The 21,976-nt window shown below is 47.8% G+C and overlaps 3 protein-coding genes across 4 annotated transcripts in view; all 3 read right to left on the reverse strand.

Moving 5' to 3' along the window:
* Positions 1-21,976, reverse strand: part of LOC102429351 (zinc finger protein 134-like) — a 37,290-nt gene that overhangs the window by 11,443 nt on the left and 3,871 nt on the right. Inside the window, exon 1 of one of the 2 annotated variants that reach the window (XM_006103378.3) lies at positions 5,292-5,540. The exons of the other annotated variant lie outside the window; for it this stretch is intronic. The gene's annotated coding sequence lies outside the window, so the exon portion shown is untranslated. Of the gene's footprint in view, positions 1-5,291; positions 5,541-21,976 lie in introns of those variants that run through there. 2 annotated transcript variants of the gene reach the window in all.
* LOC102429646 (zinc finger protein 260-like) lies at positions 2,316-7,014 on the reverse strand. Its single transcript, XM_023744663.1, has 2 exons — positions 6,820-7,014; positions 2,316-5,042 (listed from the first exon to the last, which is right to left on the reverse strand). The coding sequence occupies exons 1-2, from the start codon at positions 6,938-6,940 to the stop codon at positions 3,148-3,150; spliced, it is 2,016 nt and encodes a 671-aa protein (XP_023600431.1). The 5' UTR covers positions 6,941-7,014; the 3' UTR covers positions 2,316-3,147.
* Positions 17,568-21,976, reverse strand: part of LOC106694482 (zinc finger protein 154-like) — a 9,327-nt gene continuing 4,918 nt past the window's right edge. The window contains exon 3 of the mRNA XM_014445774.2: positions 17,568-19,582. Within this exon, the coding sequence (XP_014301260.1) occupies positions 18,207-19,582 (1,376 nt within the window). The 3' untranslated portion in view covers positions 17,568-18,206. The remainder of the gene's footprint in view (positions 19,583-21,976) is intronic.

Below are 21,976 nucleotides of genomic sequence, written 5' to 3' on the forward strand. Positions count from 1 at the left end.
CGCGCCGCCAGCGCACGGCGCGGAGGCCTCTGGGTAATGCAGTCCGCTCGCCCAGGCACGTCCCGCACTCCCAGCATGCGGCGCGAAGGCCTCTGGGTAATGTAGTCCGCCCGCCCAGGCATGTTCCGCGCCCCCAGCGCGCGGCGCGGAGGCCTCTGGGTAATGTAGTCCGCGCAGGGCTGCAGCCTGGAGCTGGCGCCCCGGTACCCATGGGAGCCTTGGGAAATGGAGCCTGGAGGCCCAGATCTTTGAGGAGTGAGCTCCAGGGATGGAAGAAATATTTCGAGATATATTCCCTGAGATAGTCCCCAAAGCTACAGGACACAACCGTGCCACATGAAATACCAGAGTCCGCTCCGGTTTGGTTTTTGGTTAGGAGGCCACTATTTTATTATTTTTTAAAAAATATATTTTATTGATTTTTTACAGAGAGGAAGGGAGAGGGATAGAGAGTTAGAAACATCGATGAGAGAGAAACATCTATCAGCTGCCTCCTGCACACTCCCTACTGGGGATGTGCCCGAAACCAAGGTCATGCCCTTGATCGGAATCGAACCCGGAACCCTTCAGTCCACAGGCCGATGCTCTATCCACTGAGCAACACCGGTTAGGGCAGGAGGCCACTATTTTAGAAAGTGAGGTTTTTTAAAAAATATTTTTATTGATTTCAGAGAGGAAGGAAGAGGGAGAGATAGAAACATCAATGATGAGAGAGAATCATCGATTGGCTGCCTCCTGCAGGCCCCCCACTGGGGGATCGAGCCCACAACCCGGGCATATGCCCTTGACCAGAATCAAACCTGGGACCCTTCAGTCCGCAGGCCGACGCTCTATACACCAAGCCAAACTGGCCAGGGTAGAAAGTGAGTTTTTTATATACTTCTTAAATTGATTTTGGAGAGGAAAAGAGAGGGAGAGGGAGATAGAAACATCAATGATGAGAGAATCATTGACTGGCTGCCTCCTGCGCGCCCCACACTGGGATCCAGCCCGCAACCCGGGCCTGTGCCCTGACCCAGAATCAAACCTTGACCTCCTGGTTCATAGGTTGAGGCTCAACCACTGAGCCACTGCGGCAGGGCCGATTTCCTTGTTTTTTAACGATGTGTAGAGGGGAGCTTTAAGGCAGTTTTGTGAGATTCAGTTGGGTCAGGGGTAAGAGGATTGTCTCCAGACAGGGCTGTGGAGTGGGAGGAGGAGGCAGGAGGTTGGGGTTCTCTGAAGCAAGTGACTAACTGGAGTGCTTCTTCTTGTTAATCTCCAAAACTAGTGGCCTTTTGGCCTTTGGCTGGTGGCTCAGTTAGTTGGAGCAACTCTCTCTCTATGCCAAAAGGTTGCGGGTTCGATTCTGGTCAGGCCTTTCAAAGGCAGGTACAAGCATTTATTTGAGATCAATAATAGCTACTTGGGAAGCACTGATTCAGGCAGAAGCCAAAATAGTGTTCCCATTGGGAGGTAGAAGCAATGGGCATTCATGAGAAAGGGAAGGGGAACAACTGCATCAGTGGAAGGAAAGCATTGCTATGGGTGCAGATAACAGAACAGCGATGCTAATCCTAGACCAGCGGTTCTCAACCTGTGGGTCGCGACCCCTTTGGGAGTCAAACGACCCTTTCACAGGGGTCGCCTAAGACCATCGGAGAACACATATATAATTCCATATTGTTTTTGTGATTAATCACTATGCTTTAATTATGTTCAATTTGTAACAATGAAATTGGGGGTCACCACAACACGAGGAACTGTATTAAAGGGTCGCGGCATTAGGAAGGTTGAGAACCACTGGGCTAGAGGAAGGGCTAAAGGATTTCCCTCATCCACCACATACATAATGCCTTTCTCCAGAACAAACTCTCTGCTGTTGAATAAGGTTGGAACTTTGTCTTAAAGAATCTGCCCACAGTCACTGTGCTGATAAGGCATTTCTCCAGAGTAAGCTTTCCTGTATCAAATGAGGGTAAAGATTTGTCCAGCCCGTGGACTGGAGGGTGTCAGGTTCATTTCCGGTGAAGGGCACATATCTCAGTTGCAGGCCCTGGTTAGGGCACATGGAGGAGGAAGCCAATTGATGGATACATCTCACATGGATGTTTCTCAGTCTCTACCCCTCCCTTCCACATACTCTGAAAAAATCAATGGAGCCTGGCTCAGTGGTTGATCGTTGACCTATGAACCAGGAAGTCACAGTTTGATTCCAAGTCAGGGCACATGCCTGGGTTATGGGCTCAATTCCGTGTGGGGCATGCAGGACACAGCCAATCAGTGATTCTCTCTCATTATTGATGTTTCTGCCTCTCTGAAATCAATCACATATATTTTTTTTCTTTAAATTTTTATTTTAATGGAAAAATATGCTTAGGTGAGGATTAAAAGAAAAAAAAAAGATTTGTCCAGCCCTGACTGCATCGTTCAGTTGATAAAAACGTTATTTTGATACACCAAAGTTGTGATTTTGATCTTCAATCTGGGCACATAAAGGGGTCAAATAATGAATGCATTAACAAGTGGACAATAAATCAATGTGTCTTTCTACTTCCTTTGTAAAACCATAATTTAGAAAATTGTCCAGTCTCTTACAGTGTTGCTCAGTGATTAGATCATCAATCTGCGTATTAAAGAGCTGTGGGTTTCATCCCCACCACCAATCCAGTGGGAGTATGTGCAGGAGGCAACCAGTCAATGTTTCCCTTTCACACTGATGTTTCTCTCTCTCTCCCTCCCTTCTCGCCTTCCACCCTCTCTGAAAACCAATGGAATAAATATCCTTGGGTGAGGATTAACCAAAAAAAATTGTCCAAAATGGTTCCCCCATTCACTTCACTCATAAGGCTTTTATCTACTGTGAACTCTGTGGTGTTGGAAAAGACTAGAACTTTGTCTAAAAAACTTTGGATTCACTACATTCATAAGGCCTTTCTCCAGTGTAGCCACTGTGGGGTTCACTTAGCTTAGAGCTCTGAGAGCCTTCCAACAATCACTACACTAATTCAGCTTTTCTCCAGTGTGACCTGTTGAGTGCAGATCTTTGGTTTAAGGACTTCCCACAATAACTACACTCATATGTAGTGGCTTTTCTCCACTGTATAGTCTCTGTTGTTGAATGAGGGCAGAATTTTGGCTTAAGGATTTTCCATATTCACTACACTCCTACAATTTTTCTAAAGTGTGAACACGCTTGTGTCTAATAAGTTGAGATTTCAGGTTAAAAGATTTCCCACATTCACTACACTCCAAAGGATTTTTTCCAGAATGAACACGAAGGTGTTGACTAAGACTGCTGCGCTGTCTAAAGCATTTCCCGCACACACTGCACTCATATGGCTTTTCTCCAGTGTGACACCTCTGGTGTTCAGTGAGGCTACCTTTTAGGCTGAATGACTTCCCGCAGTCACTACAGCCATACGGCTTTTCTCCTGTGTGAACTTTCCTATGTTGGAAGAGGTTATACTTTCTTCCAAAGGTTTTCCCACATTCACTGCATTCGTAAGGCTTTTCTCCAGAGTGAACTCTCTCATGGTTCAGGAGGTAATCTTTGCGCCTAAAAGATTGCCCACATTTCCTGCACTCGTAAGGCCTTTCACCCGTGTGACCTCTGTGGTGTTCAATGAGCTTAGAGCTACAAGTGAAGGACTTTCCACAATCACTACACTCATATGGCTTTTCTCCAGTGTGAACTTTCTGGTGCTGAATGAGGGCAGAACTTAGGCTAAAAGAATCTCCACGGACACAACATGCATATGGCTTTTCTCCAGTGTGAACAGTCTTGTGTCTGATAAGTTGGGATTTGCGGTTAAAAGACTTCCCACATTCACTACACTCAAAAGGATTTTTTCCTGAATGAACTTGACGGTGTTGAATAAGACTCCAGCGGTGTCCAAAGCATTTCCCACACACACTGCACTCATATGGCTTTTCTCCAGTGTGACACCTCTGGTGTTCAGTGAGGCTCGAGTTCTGGATGAAAGACTTCCCACAGTCACGACACTCATATAGCTTTTCTCCAGTGTGAACTTTCCTATGTTGACGGAGGTTATAGTTTCGTCTAAAGCTTTTCCCACATTCGCTGCACTTATAAGGCTTTTCTCCGGTGTGAAATCTCTCGTGCTTAAGGAGGTGATCTTTGCGCCTAAAAGATTTCCCACACTTACTACACTCATAAGGCCTTTCACCAGTGTGACCTCTGTGGTGGTCAATGAGTTTAGATCTGTGTCTGAAGGACTTTCCACAATAACTACACTCAAATGGCTTTTCTCCAAGGTGAACTCTCTGGTGTTTAAGTAAAGACCTTCGGCTAAAGGACTTCCCACCGTCACTACACCCATAGGGCTTCTCTCCAGTGTGAATTCGGTGGTGTTGAATGAGTCCAGAGGTTTGGCTGAAGGACTTCCCACAATCACTACACTCACGAGGCCATTCTTGAGTGTGAACTCTCCTATGTTGAATGAGGCTTGACGTTTGTCTAACATCTGTCCCACATTTGCTGCAGTCACCAAGCCCTTCTCCAGAGCAGACACTTTGACGCCGAACAAGTTTCTGGCTGTGGCGGGCGGCTTTTTCACATCCACCCGACTCGTGATGACTTTTCCCACTGAGAGCGCCCAGCCCACTCTCACCGCCACTGGGTGGCTCTGCACTGTGAGGAGAAGCCTGATGCTGGCAACCGCCTGAAATGGCTGGAAGGTCCTTCCCAACCTCCCTACAGGGGAAAGGCGCCATGGATACGGAGGTGGACCAGGTCCTAAACGAGGCCCTGAGCCCTTTCCCGGCCTTCTCTCCCCGGGCTTCCCTCTGCTGCTGGTGAACGTGTGCAGGGAGACAGAATCCTCTCACGTATGTGTCACTGAAGAAGGCTCGCTGCTCAAGGTAGGCTGCTTGGCCCTCAGTCAGGTGCAGAATATCTTTCAAGACCAAGACACAACGCTCACAGGCATGTGTTTTCTCAGCGGCTGGAGCTGTCTCAGACGCCCTGACCTGTGACTCTCCTTCTACAGACACACTCTGCTCAGAACAGGCCTCCTCGTCATCCGTTTTATGGCAACAACCTGAAAACAGAGCAACGATGAGGAAATGAACGTTGACTTTACTGGGAGGGGGAAGTCCCATTACAAAAACGTGTCACTTTCAATACACTGGTGAATGGGATTGTCTGAAAACACAAGACCTAGAGGCTGGTCGAATAAGGTGCTGTGCAGTCCTGGGCCTCAGAAGATCACAAAGCAGGGGAGACCTCCCTGGGGAAAGGACACAGGGGTTGCATGCAAGCACGTGGAACAGAAGCAGGATCTCCAAACCTTGGTTCTGCTAATCGCGTTCAGAAGGGCCTGTCTGCCGCTGACATGAGCCAGCTGGGCAGAGGTTGGTCATAGCCTTTTCCCAGTCAAATTCAGTACGTGTGCAGCTGGGGCTCAAATACCACTCAAGGATGCACACACACATTGTAACGCAGGCGCAGGTCATTGTCGGAGGGAGCAGTTACTGCTGAGGGAGCAGCACAGAAAAAACAGGTGATGCACGGAAGCCACAAAGGGGAAGGTTGGCAGAAACTGAAAAGCTCTAGATAAAATTCTAGAAAAGTTCTAGACAAGTCAGCAAAGTGTCAAACGTGAAAATGAACAGGTAGAAATGAGGTGTGGCCAGTGGCACTTGCACCAAAACACGACATGACACAGTGTAGGTTCCTGGTCTGATGTGAAGACAGCCCTTAGGTCATGCCCTCCCATAGTCACCAATCATCACGGCCAGGCCTCCTCTGAGACCATGTTGCCATGTCTGCCATGTGAAAAAAAGCCATGTTACTCACCCTGCAGCTTCTATTCTCGGAGTAGTTGCACCTTTTACAACTACAGTGGGGCCTAGACTTACGAGTGTCCCGACTAAGGAGTTTTTCGAGATACTCTCGGCCCATTTTTTGCTTTGAGTTTCGAGCTAAAATTCGGGTTACGAGCCAGCTTCAGATACCCCACCGCTAGTTGGCGCAGTGAACCTCACAGTGATTTGACATATGAGTAATTTGAGCTACGAGCTCCATCACAGAACGAATTAAACTCGTAAGTCAAGGCCCCACTGTATTCAGAACTTAAATGATGCAAGTCTTAATGAAAGACAACAGAGGTGAAGAGCCGGCACAGGACCGGAGCAATTCGGCATATAATATTCAGGGAAGAAAATATTAAAAACAACAATGGAAGAAGGACCTTACAAGAATAGCCCAAGGTTCATGTAAGTAATGACCATGACCTGGCACAGGCCATCAAATAGAACCTTCAGCTAGAGGAAGAGGGAAGAACTGGAGGCCATGGACCTGGACTTGGTCATGTTGCCATGGAGACGGTAAGCAAAGTGGGACCTGTTAAGCTGTCTGCAAGACTCCTGACTCAAAGACACTTCACTACAACTTTTTTTTTTTATTGATTTCAGAGAGGAAGGGAGAGGGAGAGAGAGATAGAAACATCAATGATTACAGAGAACAATTAATCGAAGCAGCTGCCTCCTGTACACTGCCTACTGGGGAATGCAACCTGGTCATGTGCCCTTGACTGAAATCGAACCCGGGACCCTTCAGTCCACAGGCCAACGCTCTACCCACTGAGCAAACCAGCTAGGGCAATTTTTGAGGCAACAGGTGTAAGGGGTGCTCAAGGCCTCATTTGCTCAGGGCACTCCACACAGCCCAGCACCGGCAGACACAGCACATATGAAAGGAAACTGAGAATTTAGCAGGGCCCATGATCTGCCTGTGGGGGAGACAACGCTATTTTGGAGAAAACAGGTAAGGACAGACATCGCCTCAGGACACCTAAAGAGATGTAAACGTCTTACCCACGGAGGCTACAAGTGCAAACACTTCCAGCATCTCCTCGCAGTACAGAAGTCTCTGAGCCGCATCAAGGAGCCCCCACTCTTCCTGGGAGAAGGCGATGGCCACGTCCTCAAAGTTCATCTCCTGTCATAATGGGGACAGTACAGCCCATGATCAGTTCCTTCCTAGGATTCCAAGTTTTTCATCCCCTCAACCTCCACATCCATCTGCTCACTCCACTCCCCACCTCAGAAAATATTCCAGGGCTTGGTGCCATCAGAGTCTCCATATATATATATATATATATATATATATATATATATTTTTTTTTTTTTTTTTTCTTAAATAAGTTTTATTGATTGTTTACACAGAGGAAGGGAGAGGGATAGAGAGTTAGAATCATTGATGAGAGAGAAACATCAATCAGCTGCCTCCTGTCCACTCCCCACTGGGGATGTGCCCGCAACCAAGGTACATGCCCTTGACCGGAATCGAACCTGGGACCCCTGAGTCCACAGGCCGACGCTCTATCCAATGAGCCAAACCAGTTAGGGCTCTTCTTGTATTCTGAATGACACTGTGTCTTCCCAAAACAACATCAGGCAGATGGGTGGATAAATGTTACATGAGCTCTGGGTCTGGCATGTGGGCCACATTGCATCTTGTTAACATGGTGAGTGTCACAAACAAAGACTGGAAAGGAAAGTTTGTTTTGGGGACGATTGTGAATGATTTGACACTGGAATTCTGGGGCAATACCATTGTGGGCGCCCAGATTGTCCCTCCACGAAACAAACATGACATTAATTTTCACCCATATGACCCTAAACCCGTGGTCGGCAAACTGAGGCTCGCGAGCCACATGCGGCTCTTTGGCTCCTTGAATGTGGCTCTTCCTAAGCCTTAGGAGTACCCTAACTACCTATATAGTTTAAGTTTTAAAAATTTGGCTCTCAAAAGAAATTTCAATTGTTGTACTGTTGATATTTGGCTCTGTTAACTAATGAGTTTGCAAACCACTGCCCTAAACTAACCCCAGGGTCCTGAGGCCATCCCTTTAACACTACCATCTGCATATTAATTGTCTTAATTTGTTTTTTAAAATCTTCTCCCTTCCCCATGCCAGTGCATTTTCATGGCCCAGTGGCACCGATGCCCACTGTCCCATCAAGGTCCTATTGGCCAGCACATCAGCCCTCAACAGCATCGGGCAGGTGGGCAGATAAATGGCATGTAAGCTCTGAACCTGGCACACGAGACCACAACAACCCCTCTTTTCAGGTAATTCTAAGGGGTTTCTCCATTGTTCTCTCCAGACACCATCCTGAACTCCTCCTCATCTCATGCCCTTAACAGGCCAAACATAAAACTCTGGTATCTCCTAAAGAAAGTTACTCTTCATACTACTGATTTCCTCACAGTTGATGGTACTTCCATTCCTACAGCTGCTAAAACCATACCGACATGTTAAACGTGACTCTTACCTCTCTCTCTCTCTCTCTCTCTTTCTCTCTCTCTCCCTTCAAATTAGAAATTCCAGGTTGTGCCCTGGCTGGGTTGCTTAGTTGGCTGGAGCATCGTCACAATAAACCAAGGTTGCAGGTTCAATCCCATGTCAAGGCACGTATAAAAATCAACCAGTGAATGCATAAGTAGAATAATAAGTCAATGTCTCCCCACCCTTCCTCTCTCTCTGAAATCCTATATAATCAAAGGCTAATATGCAAATTGACCAAGCAGTGGAATGATCAATCACTATAATGCACACTGACCACCAGGGGGCAGACGCTCAATGCAAAAGCTGCCCCCTGGTGGTCAGTGCGCTCCCACAGGGGAAGCACTGCTCAGCCAGAAGCTGGGCTCACAGCCCTGAGCGGGAGCCTCTCCAGCTTCTGTGGCAGAACTAAGGATGTCCGACTGCTGGCTTAGGCCCGCGCCCTGCGGGGACTGTGAGAGGGCGCAGGCAGGGCTGAGGGACCCCCGAGTGCACGAATTTCTCGCACCGGGCCTCTAGTCAATTCATAAAATAATTTTTAAAAATCCAGGTGCCCACACGTAAAATAGTGATCTAGAATCCAGATGCTTCTCCTACCTCTGCGGCCACCCTCCTGGTCCAGTTAGCGTCACACTCACCCAGACTATGGCAGCAGCCCCTCCCTGGTCGTCCGCCCACCTCCCTCCCACCAAACCGCTCTCCATGCTGCAGCCACAGGAGCCTAAGGAGACCTGGGTCAGATCCCCTGCCTCCAGGGCTGCCAATGCCTCCAGGGCTGCCAATGTCCCAGACAGACACCCAACTTGTCACAAAGCTGGTCTAGTCCTCACTCCTGTCCCACTCGTCTTAGCTCCCACAAGAACGAAAGGATACCCGCGGGTCCCCAAACCAGCCCAGCCCCACCTCTCAGACCCCACACATAGGAACTAGGGCTGGGAGGACCCCCCACCTCTCACTCCACTCGTTGCCAGAACCAGGGTCCACGTCATAAAGCCCCAGCCGTGGCCTCAGGACTCTGGGCTGAGTGTCTTCAGGTCCCAGGGCGGGAAGAGGGGCCGACGGTGAGGATCCCACGACCTCAGAGGCCACCAGAGAGTGAGGCCTGACAGTAGCCCCATAGCCCCGTACCCTCAGCTTCTCTGCACCCGCAAGGACCGGTGGGAACTAAAGGGCTGAGGGCCGGGCACCCACCCCAGGACCCAGGGGCTCCGGCTGCTCAGGGCCCTGGCCCGCCCGGGGGGTGATGCCCGCCCGCCTCGGGGCTTCAAGGCCCCTCTTTGTTCACCAACCACCCCCGGCGGCCGGCCCCCGGAGCAGGAAAGTGAAACTCCCCCCCGGACCCGCCTCCGCCGCATCTTCCGTTGCTTTAGGCACAAATTCAGGGACCGGGTTTTCCCGGAATTCTCCCCGGCTTTCGGCGGCCCCTGCGGCTGTCCTCGGCGGCCCTCAGCCCCTCACACCCGGGGTCACCCCTGAGCTCCACGCGGTCCTGACGCGGGGCCTGGGCCGCAGAGAGACGGGCGCCCGCCTCTGGGCTGCGGGGCGGCCCCGGGGACACGCTCACCTCAGCCGGGCGCCTGGGCGCGGCCTCCGTCATCGGACTCAGCGGGTGGGGAGGCTCCGAGGCCCCCGAACCGGGACCGGGGCGGTTCTACCAGCTTGGGACCCGCTGGCCGACCCTCCGGCGCCTTCTCAGTCCGACCCCGGCGCTCTCATTCATTGAACCCGCCGAACTGGCCCAACTGAGGGCCCCGGAAGTCCCGCCCTAACCTCAAGCGCAACATTGAAACGCTCGGTTTCCTGGGCTTTCATTGGCTCAACACGCCATGGTTGGACGCGTTGCCCTCTGGGTAATGTAGTTTCCCCAAAGGAACCTGTGAGCTGCTGTTGTAGTCACTGATATGGGAGATTAAAGGGATGACTCAGCACTAAGTGGTTTGGCTCAGTGGATAGAGCGTCGGCCTGCGGACTGAAGGGTCCCAGGTTCGATTCCAGTCAAGGGCATGTACCTTGGTTGTGGGCACATCCCCAGTGGGGGGCATGCAGGGGGCAGCTGATAGATGTTTCTGGCTCTCTATCCCTCTCCCTTCCTCTCTGTGAAAAAATCAATTAAACATATTTTTTAAAAAAAATAATAAATAGCCCTGACTGGTTTGGCTCAGTGGATAGAGCGTCAGCCTGTGGACTCAAGTGTCCCAGGTTCGATTCCAGTCAAGGGCATGTGCCTTGGTTGCAGGCACATCCCCAGTGGGGAGTGTGCAGGAGGCAGCTGGTCGATGTTTCTCTCTCATCAATGTTTCTAACTCTCTATCCCTCTCCCTTCCTCTCTGTAAAAAAATCAATAAAATACATTAAAAAATAATAATCATAATAAATAAAGGTGTGGCCTATACTCTGCCTTAATAAGTCAGTTTGGCCCTAACCGGTGTTGCTCAGTGGATAGAGCGTCGGCTGCGGACTGAAGGGTCCCAGGTTTGATTCTGGTCAAGGGCATGTACCCTGGTTGAGGGCACATCCTCTCTCATAGATGATTCTAACTCTCTATTCCTCTCCCTTCCTCTTTGTAAAAAGTCAGTACATTTTTTTTTTTGATAAGTCAGTTTGTTAGAGCACCTTCTCCTTATGCCAAGGGCCCCTGGTCATGGCTGCAACAACTGTAGGATTCAGGGCAGGTTGGCAGGTCTGTGGGCAGTGTTGTGCAACTGCTGACTTCCATATTGGATATTGTTTTAGATTCTATGAAGCTCAGCATGCTCTCTGAGGCCTATTATTTTAGTTATCCCCAAGGACTGTATATACGAGTGGGCGGAGGGAAGAACCCTACCTCAGGATGCGGGGGCCAGGGGTGGTTGTGAACACAAGAGGGACCTTGTGTGAAGCAGGGTCCTCTCATTGTCATTAAGACACAAAATGCATCAACTCTCACTAGTAGCTGGAATGTGTACACCATTTCTGCCAACTCAAATGGAGTCGTAAACATTACTAAATGTTGTAAGTTTCTGTACCTTCAGTCTGGGCCAGGACTTGATAGAATTTAGGCCACCCTCATATGCTGAGGACAAGGAGTTGACCGTGCCTCAGGTGTCCACAAAGAACTTGGCTGCTGCTTGTGTCCTCCGTGACAGTGTCTGATCCATAGAACCTTTTTTATCCATTTAGTATTTCTTACACAATATTATGAGACATATTCAATTCCGTCAGGAACCTGACATATTTCTCAGACAGGGAGCAACTCCTGAAATTCTCTCTGGGTATGGGCCTCAGTCCTCCGTGCGGACTCTTGCTGTGTTACCTCTTACACTTTAACGCACTCCGAATGCTTTTCTCCAGGGAGAATTCTCCAGTGTTCAATGAGTTTATATTTGTACTAAAGCATTTCCCACAATCACTACATCCATACCACTTTTCTCCAGGGGACATATGTAATACTTTCAACAATAAAGAATTATTGGGGGGAAAAAAGGAGAGGCTGATTATCCACCTGGTTAACAAAAGACTGGCACCATGGTGTCAGGAGCCAATCTCACACAAAATATACATGAATAAAATAAGTGGAAATACATATGCATATTTAAATTCTCTCACAATGACAGTAGTGAACATTTAAATACCTAACAATAATCACCACAATAAAGTCTGGTACCTGGTGACACCATACGTACTTATATCAGTACCACTGACTGTATTTCCCGATGCTGTATTTCACATGCTTATACATCCCCAGGACTGTTTTCGTAACTGCCAATTTGTAGCTTAACCTCTTCCTCTTTTTCACCCAATCCCATCTGGCAATATAAAAATGTTTTCTGGCCCTGACTGGTTTGGCTCAGTGGACAGAGCGTCGGCCTGCGGACTGAGGGGGTCCCAGGTTCGGTTCCAGTCAAGGGCATGGACCTTGGTTGCAGGCACCTCCCCAGTGGGGGGTGTGCAGGAGGCAGCTGATCGATGTTTCTCTCACATCGATGTTTCTAGCTCTCTATCCCTCTCCTTTCCTCTCTGTAAAAAAGTCAATAATATATATATATATATATATTTAAAATCTTTTCTGCATCTAGGAGTTTGCTTCTGTTTGTTTTGTTCTTTAGATTCCACATAAGTGAACTCATACAGCTTTTGTCTTTCTGATTTTGACTTATCTTTGGGTAAGATTTCATTTTTTCTATAGCTGAGTAATATTATATTACACCCACATCACCTTTATTTATTTGTCTATCAGTTACCAACGGACACTTAAATTCCTTTCATATCTTGTTGGTTTTAGTTTTAATTAGTTTTTCCATTACCATTTACCACCCCCATACCCTGTATCACCTCCACTGCCCCCCACTTTTAACCTTTGAGGAACCTCCACACTGTTTTTCCACTGTATGCACCAGTGCACGTGAGTTCCATTTTCCCCACTCCACATCCTCATCAATACTTGTTCCATGTTTGTTGATCTATTGAGGATAGTCATTCTGACAGGTTCTCATTGTAGTTTTAAGTTCCTCTGTTGATTCTATTCGTATGTCTACTGGCCGCCTGTAGGTCCTCTTAGGAGAAATGTCTTTTCAGGTTTTCATAATGTTAAGTTGTATGAGTTCCTTCTATGTTTCCGTTAACCCCTCATCAAATGTATATCATGGACGCTCTGGCCAGGTTGCTTGTTGATTTCTTTCACCATATTTAACAAACTCACCATCCTGCCATATTTGTTGGACATCGGCTATGCTCAACATCACAATATATTAGGAAAAGGCAAAAGCAGGTCCAGTGTGACTCAGCAGACTGGGCATTGTCCCAGGCACCAAGAGGCCACCAGTTGGATTCCCTGTCATGGTACATGCCTGGGTTGTGGGCTTCATCCCCAGTAGGGGCCTTGCATGAATCAGCAGATCTATGCTTCTCTCTCATCAATGTTTCTCTCTCCCTCCCTTTTTCTCTCTGAAGATAAAATCAATAAAAACATATTTTTAAAAAAAAGAGCAAGAGCCTGCAACACATTTACTAAAAGGGTCAAAATCTTAAAAAGACTAGCCCTATGCATTATTAGTAAGTACACCAGAGAACTGGAACCCACATACACTGCTGGTAGGAATACAAGAGGAATAATACATACCCAGGTTGCGAGTTGGATCTCTGATTGGGGCACCTGTGGGAGGCAACCAATTGATGTTTCACTCTCACATTGACGTTTCTCTCTTCCTTCCGCTCTAAAATCAATTGAAATAAATAAGTGAGCCCTGGCCGGCTTGACTCAGTGGATAGAGCATCGGCCTGCGGACTAAAGGGTCCCAGGTTCAATTCTGGCTCAAGGGCACATGCCTGGGTTATGGGTTCGATCCCCAGTGGGGGGCGTGCAGGAGGCAGCCCATCAATGATTCTCTCATCATTGATGTTTCTATCCCTCTCTCCTTCCCCCTTCCTCCCTAAAATCAATATATATATATAATTTTAAAATATATTTTATTGATTTTTTACAGAGAGGAAGGGAGAGGGATAGAGTTAGAAACATCGATGAGAGAGAAACATCTATCAGCTGCCTCCTGCACACCCCGCACTGGGTATGTGCTCAAGGGCATGACCGGAATCGAACCTGGGACCCTTCAGTCTGCAAGCTGATGCTCTATCCATTGAGCCAAACCGGTTAGGGCAAGAAATTTTTTTTTTTTTTAAATAGGTGAGCAATGAAGGAACAGTCATTACAGATGGCAGCTTGGTGTTTCTCAAAGTTGTACATTCACTTACACTCTGACTCAGGTAATGCACTTCAAGGTATTAACACAAGAAAGGGAACATATCAATATGAACTAAGTCCAATTTTTTCAATGGCCAAAATTATAAACAATGGAAACATCTACAAGTAGATGAATAGTGATACATCACTGTAGCATGCTTCTGAACAACATAAAAACAATCAACTACTCAGATAAGCAACCCTGATGAATCTCAGAATAAATGCGTCATATGAGGGCACCCAAGGAAAAGACTAAATACTTTATGACTTCAACCATATGAAATGCTAGAAAATGCAAACCAATCTATTATAATGAAAAGCAACTCTATGGCTGCCTGGAGGCCACAGTGATTAAAAGACACAGGGTAAATACGAGGGTGATGGAAAGGTTTATTACATTTAACCAGGCAAATGGAAAGGAAAAGAAAGCTCGGGTAGCAATACTTATATCGGACAAAATAGACCTCAAAGTGAAGGCCATAAGAGATAAGGAAGGCCACTTCATAATACATTTAACTAGAGGCCCAGTGCACAGATTTGTGCACCGGTGGGGTTCCTCAGCCTGGCCTGCACACTATCACAATCGGGGCCCCTCAGGAGTTCTTGTACTGGCGGTTTCGGGCCGATCCCTGCAGGCTGCTGGTAGCGCCAAAGCTGCACTTGCCAGCCATGAGCCCGGCTTCTGGCGCCCAATGGTCAGCTGAGCGGCGTGGCGCTACTGCTGTGGGAGCACACTGACCACCAGGGGGCAGCTCCTGTATGAGCGTCTGCCCCCTGGTGGTCATTGGGCGTCATAGCTACCAGCCGGTCATCTGGTTGCTTAGGGTTTTTTATATATAGATGCTTTCATGGGTTTACATGAATGTCAAAACTTAAATATGTTCAGATTATTGCATGTTATTTATACCTTATTAAAACTTTAAATATAGGTTCAAGCCCTACCTGGTTTGACCCAGTGGATAGAGCGTCAGTCTGTGCAAACGAAAGGGTCCCAGGTCCGATTTTGGTCAAGGGCACAAAATTGGGTTTGGGTTGCAGGATTGATCCCCAGTAGGGGGCATACAGGAGGCAGCCAATCAATGATTCTATCTCATCATTGATATTTCTAACTCTCCCTCTCCCTTCTCTCTGATATCAGTAAAAACGTATCCTATATAATAACGGCTAATATGCAAATCACTGAACGGCAGAACGACCGGTCGCTATGATGTGTATTGACCACCAGAGGGCAGGCACTCTTGGCTCAGTGGATAGAGCGTCATCCTGCGGACTGAAAGGTCCCGGGTTTGATTCCGGTCAAGGGCATGTACCTTGGTTGTGGGCACATTCCCAGTAGATGTGCAGGAGGCAGCTGATCAATGTTTCTCTCTCATTGATGTTTCTAACTCTCTATCTCTCTCCCTTCCTCTCTGCAAAAAATCAATAAAATATATATATTTTTTAAATAATAAAATAAAATAAGTAACAATAGGTTCAAATTAAGTCTGGATTTTTTAGAAAATCAGGTTTGGCAACTGTACTGATTCTATATCTCTTCACCTAATGAGAGGGACATATGCCTCTGTGGCAGCAAAAATGTGAGCAATGCCCTGACCGGTGTGGCTCAGTGGGTTGGAGAACTGTCCCACACACCAAAAGACTGTGGGTTAAACTCCCAGTCAGGGCACATATCCAGGTTGCGGGGTTCAGTCTGCAGTTTGGGCACATGTGGGAGGCAACCAATCAACGCCACTCTCACATCAATGGCTCTCTCTCCCTCTCTCTCAAATCAATAATAATAATAAAAAAAGTGAACAGTGAAGGCTGTCTCCACTTGCATCACAGGAACACTGACTGGACCACAAAGGCCACAGGTCTCATCCTTCACCGCCATTGGGACTAAACATTGCGGACCTTTCTGAAGATGCGCCTTCTAGAAAATAAAATGAAATAAACCAATAAATAAAAATAGCATGCTAACCACTTGTGACAGTCTCCTCCATTCTCTCTGAATCCAGTGTTTCTGCAACAATGATCCTTCTCATGGCCCCTGTCATCTTAAAACCAGTGATGGTACCTACAGAAGTCAGGACCTCAGGGCCCACAGCTCCACTGCAGGACCTGCAGGGACAGACGGTCCCTCACCAGTGCTGAGCATGAGACAGGAGGCCCTGTGAACAGAACAAGTTCATGTTGCTCTCAGAAGCATGAAGGTTGTCACAAGGACCCCCTTCTCAGGTTGAACTCAGAACCCCCAAGTCATGGCTTCCAAGCTACAACCTAGGACCACAAAGCTCCGCCCTCTTTCCTAAAGGCTATGAGCAGCAATGCAAACTGGGCCCAAACTGAAGACGTAGCCCTAACGGTTTGGCTCAGCGGATAGACTGTCGGCCTGTGGACTGAAGGGTCCCAGGTTCGGTTCTGGTCAAGGGCATGTACCTTGGTTGCGGGCACATCCCGTGGGGAGTGTGCAGGAGGCAGCTGATTGATGTTTCTCTCTCATCGATGTTTCTAACTCTCTATCCCTCTCCCTTCCTCTCTGTAAAAAATCAATAAAATATATTTTAAAAAGAACACACTGAAGATGTATATTCTGCCATCACACTATACCCTGAGGCACACAAGGTTTGGGATCCCAATCAATGCTGTTCACACCTTCATGCTAGCAATCCCAGTTAATTTCAAAGCACCCGAAACAGTGACTAGAACCCCAAGATGAACAGTGGCTTGAACAATAAGACCTTTATTTTCATACAAACAAGGGCAATGATAGGCACAGTTCCCGGGTTGGTGAGTTGGAGGTTGGAAAATGCCTTCACAGGAGTCATGTGAGATCAACAATCCCTGAAAAATGTAGTCCATCTTTTAAAATGCCCAGCAGAGTCCTCTAGGTCAAAACTGGGAAAGGCCCATGACCTAACTCAACAGAGAGGAAAAAATAAGGGGAAGAGAAAGTGCTCACCAAACTCATGGATTGCCCCCCAACTAGGGGCTTACATCCCTGAATGTTCTAGAATAGATAAATGTTGCACACTGTAGACTTCCACCAGGAGGTAGAGTTCAAATAGGTTCTGCTCCAGAATTGCCAGTGACACAAGTCTGGCTATGACCCTGGACAAGTTAAAAAGTGCAATGCAGCCCTAACCGGTATGGGTCAGTGGATAGAGCATCGGCCTGCAGACTGAAGGGTCCCAGGTTCAATTCCAGTCAAGGGCATGTACCTTGATTGCTGGCACATCCCCAGTAGGGGGTGCGCAGGAGGCAGTTGATTGATGTTTCTCTCTCATCCGATGTTTCTAACTCTCTATCCCTCTCCCTTCCTCTGTCAAAAATCAATAAAAATATATATTTTTTAAAAAAGTGCAATGTGCCCTAGCTGGTTTGGCTTCGTGGATAGAGCATCGGCCTGTAGACTGAGAGGTCCTGGGTTCGATTCCGGTCAAGGGCACGTGCCAGGTTGACGGCTTAATTCCCCTTAGGGTTTGTAGGAGGCAGCAGATCTATGATACTCTCTCATCACTCATGTTTCTATCTCTCTCTCTGCCTTTCCCTTCCTCTCTGAAATCAACAGAAATATATTTTTTAAGAAAAGTGCAATGCAGTTGCTGCATACATGGAATTTATATAGATGTTCAGATGTATGAGGCTCAACACAGGAAATGGCACCTTCATGTAGGGTCTACTCCAGTGTTGGTGCACTGAACAAATAGTATATATCTGCCCAATTAAGGCAGTTCTCCCACTTTAAATCTGTGGTATCCAATAAGGTGTTCTTCAACTGAAGGCCTTCTCACATTCACTGCACTTATAAGGTCTGCCCCTACTGTGAATTTTCTGGATGTAATGAGGCTAGACTTTGGTAATGATTTCCTACATTTACCACAATCATTAGCCCTTCATCCAATGGGACATGGTGTTCTAAGACTGGGAGTTAAGGGTAAATAATTCCCACATTCTGCCCTAGCCGGTTTGGCTCAGTGGATAGAGCATCAGCCTGCAGACTTAAGGCTCTCGGGTTCGATTTCATTCAAGGGTACATGCCCAGGTTGCAGCCTCAATCCCCAGTAGGGAGCATGCATGAGGCAGCCAATCAATGATTCTCTGTCATCATTGAGGTTTCTCTCTCTCTCCCTCCCTCCCTCTCCCTTCCTCTCTGTAATCAAAAATATGTTTTTATAAAAATAACAGTTTCCCACATTCTAATACTCACAAGTCCCTTATCCAGTGTGAACTCTTCGGTGTTTAATGAGGCTTGAGCTATGGCTAAAAGATTTTCCACATTGGCTACACTCATAAGGCCTTTCTCCCGTGTGAATTCTCCTGTGTTTGATGAGACTAGAATTTTGAGTAAAGGACTTTCCACACTCACTACACTCATAAGGCCTTGAACCAGAGTGAACTCTCTGGTGTTTTAAGAGACTGGAGCTGTAAGTAAAGAATTTCCCACATTCACTGCACTCATAAGGCCTTTCTCCAGTGTGAATTCTCTGATGCTCAAGAAGCACAGAGCTTTGGCTAAAACATTTCCCGCATTCGCTGCATTTATATGGCCTTTCCCCACTATGGACTCTGCGGTGTTCAATGAGGCTGGACTTTTGAGTAAAGGACTTTCCACATTCACTGCAGGCATAGGGCCTGGACCCAGAGTGAACCCTCTGGTGTTTTATGAGACTGGAGTGGTAGGTAAAGAACTTCCCACATTCACTGCACTCATAAGGCCTCTCCCCTGTGTGAACACTCCGGTGTTGAAGGAGTGCAGAGCTTTCGCTAAAGGACTTCCCACATTCACTGCACTCATAAGGCCTTTCTCCAGTGTGGATTCTTCGATGTTTAATGAGGTTGGACTTGTTGCTAAATAATTTTCCACATAACTCACACTTGTGAGGCCGCGCTCCGGTGTGAACTCTCCGGTGTTGAATGAGGCTAGAGCTTTGCCTAAAGGACTTCCCACATTCCCCGCACTCATAAGGCTTTTCCCCAGTGTGAACTCTCCAATGGTCATTCAGACTATAGCTTTTGCTGTAAGATTTTCCACATTCACTGCACTTGTAGCCTCTTTCTTTAGAGAGGACTCTCTGGTGCTGAACAAGCTTGCGTTTGCAATTAAAATCTTTAGTGTATTCTGGGTCAGACAGAGTTCTTTCCTTATGAGAGGGTGTTCCGCACTCAGTTCCCCGGTTTGACTTCTCCCTGGTGTGTGTGGCCTGATGCTGGAGGAATCTTGAGCTGGCCAGGAAGTCCCTCACAACCGCCTCACAGGAATCGGGCTGACCGGACACACAGAATCTGCAGTCCTTTCCAAAGGAGGCTCTGTCCATGCGGCCTCTGAAGCACATCTCTCCCGTGGGCTGCTTCTGATGCTCAAGTTCCGCGCTAACATCCAACTGTTCCTCACAGGCCCCCGTCCTGTACAGTGTCTGCCCACGGTGCCCAGTGAAGTGCAAAATGTCTCTCACGTCCACACCACACAGCTCACAAGGATGGGCCTCCGGGGGAGACACACCTGCCTTGCAGGTCCTGACCTGTGAGACTCCTTGTAAAGAACTGCTGAGCTCAGACGGGGCCTCCTCGTTCTGGGCTCCATGCCAGCAACCTGGAAACGAAAAGTGCTGGTTAAGTGCATGTTGACTCTGGTGGGAAGGGGCAGTCCACACACGTGTGTGTCCGACAAACCCAGGAACAAGTCCTTGGCATTGTGTGCAGGACCGGGGAATTGGCCCAGGTTGAGGATGGGGCTGCTCTGCAGTACTGGGCTATGAAGAGCACAGACTGGGGGAGGCCTCACGTGGTGAAGGACACAACCATGCAGTGTACACAGAGAGCACACACAGGTCCATAATTCACTTCAACAACGACTTCCCAAGAGAACTTCGCTACTGGTGACACACGAAAGCTGTGCAGACGGGTGTGTTAAGGTGCAAGAAAATACAACTGTAACAGGGCAGCTGGTATTCAGGGACTTTTAGAAATATGCACACACCTCAGGACACAATGCATAGAGGCCCAACGAGTCAGAGATGGAGTAGAGAGGAAACCAGGCGAGACACACAGTGCAGAGATGTGAGGCTGGAGGTGAGAGTAGAAGCGACAAGTGATAGAGCTGAGAAATCAGCAAAGAGTCCAGAAAGGGGAAGGACAGACAGAAGTGAAGTATGGCCCCAAGCATGGGAGCAAAACAGTAATCCAGCCCTAACCGGTTTGGCTCAGTGGATAGAGCCTCGGCCTGTGGACTTAAGGGTCCCAGGTTCGATTCCGGTCAAGGGCATGTACCTTGGTTGCGGGCACATCCCCAGTAGGAGGTGTGCAGGAGGCGGCTGATCGATGTTTCTCTCTCATCGATGTTTCTAACTCTCTATCTCTCTCCCTTCCTCTCTGTAAAAAATCAATAAAATATATTTTTTTAAAAAACAACAACAACAAAAAACCAGTAATCCAATAGAATAGGTGTCTGGTATGAGTTGAACACAGCACTGGCATCACACCCTCCTCCAGGTGCCACTCCTAACATTTTGCTGAGCCTGGATTCATGTACATTCTATGAACCACCTCTTTCTAACCCAACCCAACTCCTTCAGTGAGCACATGCATGGCACCATATACAGCAGGGGTCCTCAAACTACGGCCCGCAGGCCACATGCAAATACAAATATTGTATTTGTTCCCATTTTGTTTTTTTTACTTCAAAATAAGATATGTGCAGTGTGCATAGGAATTTGTTCATAGTTTTTTTTTAAACTATAGTGTGGCCCTCCAACGGTCTGAGGGACAGTGAACTAGCCCCCTGTTTAACAAGTTTGAGGACCCCTGATATACAGGAACTAAGGGAAGGACAGAACCATGAGTACCCAGCACTAGCCCAGAACAACTCAGCACATCATAGCCAACACAAAAGAAAACCAAGTACTACAGAGAACTTGGAAAGGGTCTTGCAAGAACAGCCCACAGTCCATGGGAGGAGGAACCATGTCAGTGATGGGGAGCCCTGGCCCAGGCAGGCCTGAGGCAATGTCAGCTGGAAGGAGGCAGCAGAACCTAGATACACAAGGGCCTGGGATCTAAACTGAAGCATAGTCATCTCTATTTTGTAAAACTGCTGTTTGAAATTCTCTGCTATTTTTACATGGTCCCTTGTTCTCAGTCAATTCTGCTATTTTTATTATTTTTTTAAATTTATTTTTTAAAATATATTTTATTGATTTTTTACAGAGAGGAAGGGAGAGGGATAGAGATAGAGGGTTTGAAACATCGATGAGAGAGAAACATCAATCAGCTGCCTCCTGCACACCCCCTATTGGGGATGTGCCCGAAACCAAGGTACATGCCCTTGACCGGAATCGAACCTGGGACCCTTCAGTCCGCAGGCTGACTCTCTATCCACTGAGGCACACCTGTTGAGGCAACTCTGCTATATTTATTTATTTATTTATTTTTTTAAAATAATTTTTATTTCTTAAATTATTACAAAGAGTATTACATATGTCTCCTTTCCCCCCCCCCCCTTGACATTCCCCCGGCCCCTACCCCCCGCCCCGTGTCTTGTGTCCATTGGTTAATCTTATATGCATGCATATAAGTCCTTCAGTTGATCTCTTAATCCCCCCCCAAACCCTCCCAAGGCTTCCCACTGTAGTTTGACAGTCTGTTCAATGTTGCTCTGCCTCTGTATCTACTCCTGTTCATCAGTCTATACTGATCCCCTTTGTCTGTCCCAACCTCACTGGAGTAGTCTCAACCTCACCAGGGCCGTCTGAGCCTCACCAGGGCCGTTACAGCCTCACCAGGGTCGTCCTGACCTCACCGGGGCCGTTTCAACCTCACCGGGGCCGTCCCTACCTCACAGGGGCCGTTTCAACCTCACCGGGGCCGTCCCTACCACACCGGGGCAGTTTCAACCTCACCGGGGCCGTCCCTACCTCACGGGGGCCGTTTCAACCTCACCGGGGCCAATCCCTACCACACCGGGGCAGTTCAACCTCACCGGGGCCGT

This window comes from Myotis lucifugus, unplaced genomic scaffold (genome assembly GCF_000147115.1).
Source record: "Myotis lucifugus unplaced genomic scaffold, Myoluc2.0 scaffold_482, whole genome shotgun sequence".
Lineage (NCBI taxonomy): Eukaryota > Metazoa > Chordata > Mammalia > Chiroptera > Vespertilionidae > Myotis > Myotis lucifugus.

Coding starts and splice junctions, on each gene's coding strand:
- LOC102429646 (XM_023744663.1), bottom strand. CDS start 6,940: ATGAACTTTGAGGACGTGGCCATCGCCTTCTCCCAGGAAGAGTGGGGG. Junction 5,043..6,819: donor TGCACTTGTAGCCTCCGTGG/GTAAGACGTTTA, acceptor CTCTGTTTTCAG/GTTGTTGCCATAAAACGGAT.